At 44.7% G+C, this 7,236-nt stretch overlaps 1 protein-coding gene across 1 annotated transcript in view; it reads right to left on the reverse strand.

Annotated features, from left to right (window-relative positions):
• DNAJC2 (DnaJ heat shock protein family (Hsp40) member C2) overlaps window positions 1-6,748 on the reverse strand; it is a 127,509-nt gene extending 120,761 nt beyond the window's left edge. The window contains 3 exon segments of the mRNA XM_029615459.1: window positions 2,236-2,311; window positions 3,358-3,548; window positions 6,372-6,748. Coding sequence (XP_029471319.1) covers window positions 2,236-2,311; window positions 3,358-3,548; window positions 6,372-6,429 — 325 coding nt within the window. The 5' untranslated portion in view covers window positions 6,430-6,748.
• Window positions 6,749-7,236: the final 488 nt, after the last annotated feature.

The following is a 7,236-nucleotide window of genomic DNA, read 5'->3' on the forward strand; positions in this document are numbered from 1 at the left end:
GAAGTATCAGTTTTTCTTTTCCCCTGCCGTTGAAGCAGAGAGCTTTGCTGGAAATTCGTGATGTATCAGTCTTTCTCCCATGCCGTTGAAGCAGAGAGCCATGCTGGATATGCGTCGAGAGTGAAGTATCAGGTACATTTGGTTTGGGGTAGTAACCGCCGTAACAAGCTAGCTACTCCCCGCTTTGTGAGTGCGAACCCTTTTTTCTTCTCCCCTGCCGTTTAAGCAGAGAGCTCTGCTGGATGTGTGAAGTAACAGTTTTTCTTCTCCCCTGCTGTTGAAGCAGAGAACTATGCTGGATATGCATTGAAAGTGAAGTATAAGAATGGAGTGATCAAGCTAGTTGAAAGGCATCAGGAATAGAGGAAGGTGGAGGTAGTAATTTGGATATTTGGTTTGGGGTAGTAACCCCAAACCCCGGATGTGCGCGCCGGTAGTCAAGTGCGCGTAGTCCGTGCGACCGGGACTTGCGCACGCTGCTTATGCGTCTGAGTGTTCTTGTGCCTGTATCTTAGGCGCAGAAGTAGGTTTGTGCGCACAGGTAAATTTTGTGCGTTCGGCCGGCAGCGATGAGAACAGAGAGATTAAAGCCAAGATGGCGACGGCGACCATGCGGGCAAGATGGCGACTACCTCGGAGGGTCTCCACTTGGGAAAGCCCTTGGAAATGCCGGGGTCTGGCCCTGCTAGGGCGGATCAACCCGGTGGCGCTGGCTTCGGCCGATGGCCTGCGCTCATCCTCAATCCTCTGAGACCGGCACAAGTAAAGATTTCTACCTTACCTTATCTTCGGCGCTTCCCGGTCTCGTCCCGGGCGGTCTCCGGCTGCGGGGGGAGAGGGCAACTACCTTCACCGCCGCTTTTGAGGGTGCACCCGCTGCCTCTCAGCCGCGCCCGAACTCCTCTCGCTCGGGGCTGTAAGTCCTCGCCGCGATTCGGCCGCAGGACCAAGGCTGCCTCTGTGCCGCGCCCGAGCCTTCGGGGGCTAGGTCCCACCGCGATTTGGCCGCTGGACCGAGGCTAACCTCCGAGGGACCACGGAAATCACCTCGGGAATCTCAACTGGGGGAGGGACCCGAGGGTATCACCGCAGGAGAGCAGGGCTTGTCTTGAGTAGAATTTTCTCCTTTAAATTTAGTTCTAACGCTCAGAGAGTGTGCAGATAGCTCCTAACTGCTATGGAGACGGAAAATACTGAGGATCTGCACTTCCTGCAGGGGTATATGTACTAGGGGCTGACGTCAGATTGAAATCTGATCCGTCTCCAACTGCTAGCACGAGTACACTATACCCATTGGTTCTGAGTCCATCTGCTACACGCTAGGAAAGAAGCTTTTATTCCAACCAAAATATAAGCAAACTCAACATATAGCTTTGATATTAAAAAAAATGTTACCGTTTCCTAATGGCACACCTATAATATGTTATCTATACCAATCAACTTTTAACCCTATTTTGGGCCTTTTTGTAAACCACTGTGATGGTTAATTAACTTAACGATGGTATAGAAAAGTTTTTAAATAAATAAATTTAAATGGGAGCGGCCAGTGTATGAATGGTGAAATTGTGAAGTGAATGTGATTTCAGGGGGAGGGTTCATTTGCAAAATAGCAGTCAAGGTACCTAGAATATTAATTTCTATACAACTGATGTATGTGTTATTACATGTTGCTCACTAATAAACAGATTATAAAAAAAGAAAAAAAAAAAAGACTAGGGGACACACAATGAAGTTACTGGGTAATACATTTAAAACTAATAAGAGAAAATTTTTTACTCAATACATAATTAAGTTCTGGAATTCATTGCCAGAGGATGTGGTGAAAGCTATTAAAATAGCTGCATTTAAAAATGGTTTGGACAAGTTCCTGGAAGAAAAGTCCATAAACCATTATTAAGTGGATTTGCAGATATCCACTTCTTATTCCTGGGATAAGCAGCTTGGAATCTGTCTACCCCTTAGGATCCTGCCAGATACTTGTGACCTGGATTAGCCACTGTTGGAAACAAGATATGGGCTTGATGGATCATCCTTGGTCTGTCCCAGAACGGCAAGCTTTATGTTCTTAAGGTTAGTAAAGAGTGGGTTTTGACAGACGCCCTGCACTTGTGGGGCAATTCACAACCCCCACTCTGTGGTCAGTCTGATAGGATGAAAGAAGCCTAACATGTCATATAGTCCTGCTCCATTTTTATTCTATTCTCTGACCTTTTAGACAACAGCATTAGTACTCACGAGCTGCTTTGATCTGTTTCTGGGTAGCCTTGTACCGGACATGCCTGAGTCCAAGAACTGCATAGTGATCCTGATTCTGGGGAAGAATGCCAGACAGTTTATTCATAGGAAGCAAAATTAACCAGAACAACAACATAAGAACTACAGCACACTGTACAAATATATTCACACTAAACATTTTGTCAACTCTGTTGTTTCACTGTGGAGGTGTGGTGATTTGCGGAGAAAAAAAAAAGTCTTTCCTAAGTTTGGGTCTGCAAAACTCCTGCTGTCATAACTGCATACAGACTGTTTTGTCACCACACAAACTGTGGTCTGAACCAAATAGACAAGACTAAGTTTGCTTTTATTTTTTGCTGCTGTAAAAGGTTGACTTGAGTTTCAGTTTAGGTGTACAGAATGCAAATGCTTACACACACCTTTGAATCTAGATATAGATAGATCTCACCTTTTGCAGTGCATTCATCAATGTTCCCAGCCACGTAAAGAAACATGTGAGTCACACTTTGAAACCATATTCATACTCACAGTCAGGACCTTGAGGTGAAAGCGTGCACATGAGCAGCCAAATGCATGCCTGCTTTCTGCTCTGCCTCACTAAATTCCTGTGAAACCATAGGGCCAGAGTGCCATGTGGAAGTGCTCAGAGCCTACACATGAACTTCTGTAGAGCAATAAGGAAAAAAACTGTTCTTATGCTACCAATAATCCCTTCTGAGTAGGACATTTATTGCCCTTTAATGATCTATCTGGAGTAAAGGCTTAAACTCCTGCAAAGCATGGGTTAATAATCTGCTCATCAGAGATTTCTGCTAGAGAGAACACTACATGCTGCAAATTACCTGCACAAATCAAACTTTTTAATGGCCTCTACTACTACTAATCATTCCTATAGCAGGAGCAGATGTTTGTAGCAGTGCACATGCTAGATTTGATTTGATCTGTATCATGTTTGGGATCCGAGTGATAAAAGAATTCACCCAGTTACATATCAGGCATGTGTCAACCATGTTTGTGCACAAAATGTTTACTGTAAGCCAGGCCAAATCTTGTGTCACATTGTTGAGGGGGAAAATTTACGGCGGCACCTGCCAAATACAATTTGAAAAAGATTCTCTGAACCTTCCAATCCTTTGGATCAAGCGTCTTCAACATTGGGAATTCTTCCAGCTGCAGTTCTTCATCTTCAGATTCCTCCGATAATTCCTTCTCATCTTCCAGTTCCTGGAAAGAGGCAGAGACATTTCTGCTCCGCCTCTTAATAAAGGCTTCAAACCATCTCCCCACAGGTTCAACTTCACACAGCACGGACACTAGTCACACAAACAGAAGAGAAAATCAGCTCAGTTACGGCCTGCAGCTTTCTTCCAAACCAGAGGTCAAAAGTAGGAAGGACGAGGCCCCCAGACAAGTAAACTAAAAAAAAAAAAAAGGACATATAAACAAAGATCTTTGTGTTACTTCAATATGTGGCAAGGGCAGAAATATATTTGGAAAACTTAAGCTCCAGTCAACAACATTTAGGAGCCAAGAAAAACATTTTCCTTATTTTTTCCTTGTTAATTTGTTTGACTTTATTTTTCTCTCTCTTTTTTTAGTTTATAGGACTGTATGTTTAATTTTTGTAAATTGATTCCGCATGTCAGGCTGGAAAAATTCCAGGAGCCAGATCACTTGGGCAGCTAAAATTCAGAAAAGGAAAAAATAAAAATAAAGGAAAAGGAAAAGGAAAAGAAGCAAAAATAATATTTTTCTATATGACTTAGAAGCCTTCTATATCTTCTGCAATCCACAACCATATTCTTCATTAAGAATTTCTGCTGATTGCTTGCTACACCTGCCCATGGTCTACATTGCTCTTTTGAAAAATAAGGCCATCCAGGGACACAGAAACACCAAGGGAAATCAGCATTCCAGCTTCATGATTCCCAGAATAAAAAGAAAATATCAATGTTATACAGCAGCAGTAGATATTGCATATTACAGTTTCCAGTGACCAAGTTAAGCATCAAGCTCATTATACCTCATGAATAAAAAGTGCAGTAAGTGACAATACTAGTTTTCCAGCCAGGAAAATTGGCACAGTGGTAGATGTCTAAAGGAAAATTAGTTCTTACCTGCTAATTTTTGTTTCTGTAGTACCACAGATCAGTCCAGACTCTTGGGTTTTGCCTCCCTTCCAGCAGATGGAGATAGAGATGGTTTTGCAGACACTGCCACATAACCTAGTGTGCCACCTGTAGTCCTTCAGTATTGAAAAGTACCCAAGCCAAGATAGCAACCATAATAATAAATTACAAAATCATATCCTGAGCGAACAGTGTGAAGTAACTTAGAACAGATAATCTCTCCCATAGTAAAAACACGTAGGACTAACAAAACCTATGCCATTCTTCAAAATAATTATAATAAGATACTGAGCGGACTCTCCAAAATTCCCTTTCTAAACTAGGGCGGGACTCTGGACTGATCTGTGGTACTACAGGAACAAAAATTAGCAGGTAAGAACCAATTTTCCTTTCCCTGTATGTACCCAGATCAGTCCAAAGAGGAACTGGGAACAATGGCTGGTACGCGAAAGGTGCATGCACATTTCCTCACACACAGTGTATCAGCAACTGCACGCAATGCTGCAGCCCTGTGCCAAATGCACAGCACCGCCTGAAGCAGAAAAACACTAGCGGGAGCCACTGGAACAAAGCGCCTGCCGAAAGAAGCAGCGTGCAGTTGACGCCAACCAGAAAAGCATTTAAAAACAACTGCTCCTGCACTTTTTTTTTTTTAAACTAGCTTTCTTCTAAACTTTATGGAAAAGACCTGAAGTGAAGATTAGCAGCAGGCTTTGCAAGTGATTGTGGAGGTGAGGGAATGGGATCCACCAGCTGTCTGCCTCCCAGTGTGAAAAGATGGAGCACCAAGGGTCCCCAACCCCCTGCTCGTCACCTCAAACCAGGAGGGATGGCCCCACCAGGACCTACCAACCTCCTGGGAGGAAACTCCTATAAATTCTGCTATTTTTTTTATGAATATATATAGGTTCAGAAGTGCAGTTTTGCACCTCTTCCATCTGCTGGAGACAGAGAAATACTGAAGGACTGCAGGTGGCACACTAGGTTATGTGGCATTGTCTGTGAAACTTTCTCTCTCTCCAGCTGCTGGAAGGGAGGCAAAACCCTGGAGTCTGGACGGATATGGGTATGCACAGGGAACATTCATTTTCTTTACAAAATTCCACTTGAAATTGTGAGAAGTGTGTAAACAGATCAAAGCGAAAAAGAATGAGTGATAGTAAGGCATATCTCATCTCTTCTCTCCTATAAGGTATAAATATTTAGGTTCTCATCTCATGTGACTTTTGGTGAAGACCGTGCACCATTCTGTTGCCTATCTCTGGACTGCTTCTATCTTGTCTCTACCTTTAACAAAAGGCTTGGGAGTAACTTGTATGAAATGGCAGTTACTACCCTAAAGAAAAACTTGCTGGAAAGATTAGATGGTCCACGGTAATCTGCCATCATTTAATGTTACTTTTTGAGATACAATCTCAAGAACTGAACACAGTACTCCAGGTGAGGCCTCACCAAGGATCTGTACAGAGCCATCATCTCCTTTTTCCTGGTTATGCCTCCCTCTATACAGCCCAGCATCTTCCTAGCCTTAGCCACCGCCTTGACACATTGCTTCAGATCATCAGACACTGTCGCCCCCAAGTCTCTCTTCTGCTCTCCCTACATTAATCTTTCACACCACACACCTTATCCCAAGCCCCCATTCCATACAGCGCCTTTGGATTATTGCACGCCTAATGCAAGCAAGACTCTACTCTTTTTTGACACTAAATCTGAACAAGATTTACTATTAGTTTATCAGTTTCTTGTCAAAAAGAAAAATTAAATCTCCCCCCAGGGCCTGGCCGATGGTGGATTGCAATGTGGGCCAGCTTTACGGTGGGACCCCGTAAAGCTGGGTCCCACCCGGTGGGCGCAGCGCTTTCAATGAAGAAAGAGGCGTCAGAACAAGGCACAGGACGCTGCTGCACGCCGGCCGGGAGGGCGTATCCGGCAGCCGCAGCCCAGCAGGCAGAGGTAGGAACTCCGGGGTTCGGCCGCAGATCCGAAGCCGGCACCGCCACTTACCCGCAGACAGCGCCTGAAAGACGGTAGTAAGCTCCCCGTCCGCGGCCTCTCGCAGCATTTCTCCGCCAGCGACCCTGGGCCCCTCGCTCCGACTCCTCTCCTTTCCGGAGTGGCAGGGAGCGACCCCCGCGGCGTTCACGCCAACACCGGCTTCTCCTGCGGCAGCCGGCGAGCCAGTCCACGCATGGGGGACCAGCGCCCGATCTCTTCCGGGGCAGTCTTGGTGTCACCGGCTAAGCGGCCCGGCTGGATTGGGGGGGGGGGGGGTAGGAGCCTCGATGTCGTGCTTCTGCCGTTCCGGCTGGGGCACGGTGTTCCGCTCGTGCCGTTCCTCCTGTACTTTTGTGCCCAGTGCGCTCTCACGATGATGTTTCCCTACCCTCCGGGCAGTGGCGTAGCCAGAATTGATTTTTTGGGTGGGCACAAGGTTAACATGGGTGGGCTATAGGCATGCAGGTGTGAGACCTACTAATTGTATTCTTATTGATAAATAATGCCATATACTGCAGCCTGTAATGGCTTTCTAAAGTAGTTTGCAACAGCCATTATGCATCATGCAAGAAACTTTAAAATATTTTACCTCATTTATTTCCAGCACTTACCAGCATTAAAAATTCCTTATAAATCTGTATTAATTAATTAATTTTATATTTATTGTAGTTTATAAATGCACAAGTATATCATGTAAAAAGCAAAGAAAACAAACAATCAGATCCAATCATGTAATAAAACAAAAATTAATGTATTGTTTCATGAATCCTCTTTGCAGAAAGCCAGAAATCATCATAACTACAATAAAACAATATTTAACATCAGAACAGGAGCAGAGCTAGGACAATTCACATGGAACAGCTCCCCTGTGAGG

This window comes from Rhinatrema bivittatum, chromosome 9 (genome assembly GCF_901001135.1).
Source record: "Rhinatrema bivittatum chromosome 9, aRhiBiv1.1, whole genome shotgun sequence".
NCBI classification, from domain to species: domain Eukaryota; kingdom Metazoa; phylum Chordata; class Amphibia; order Gymnophiona; family Rhinatrematidae; genus Rhinatrema; species Rhinatrema bivittatum.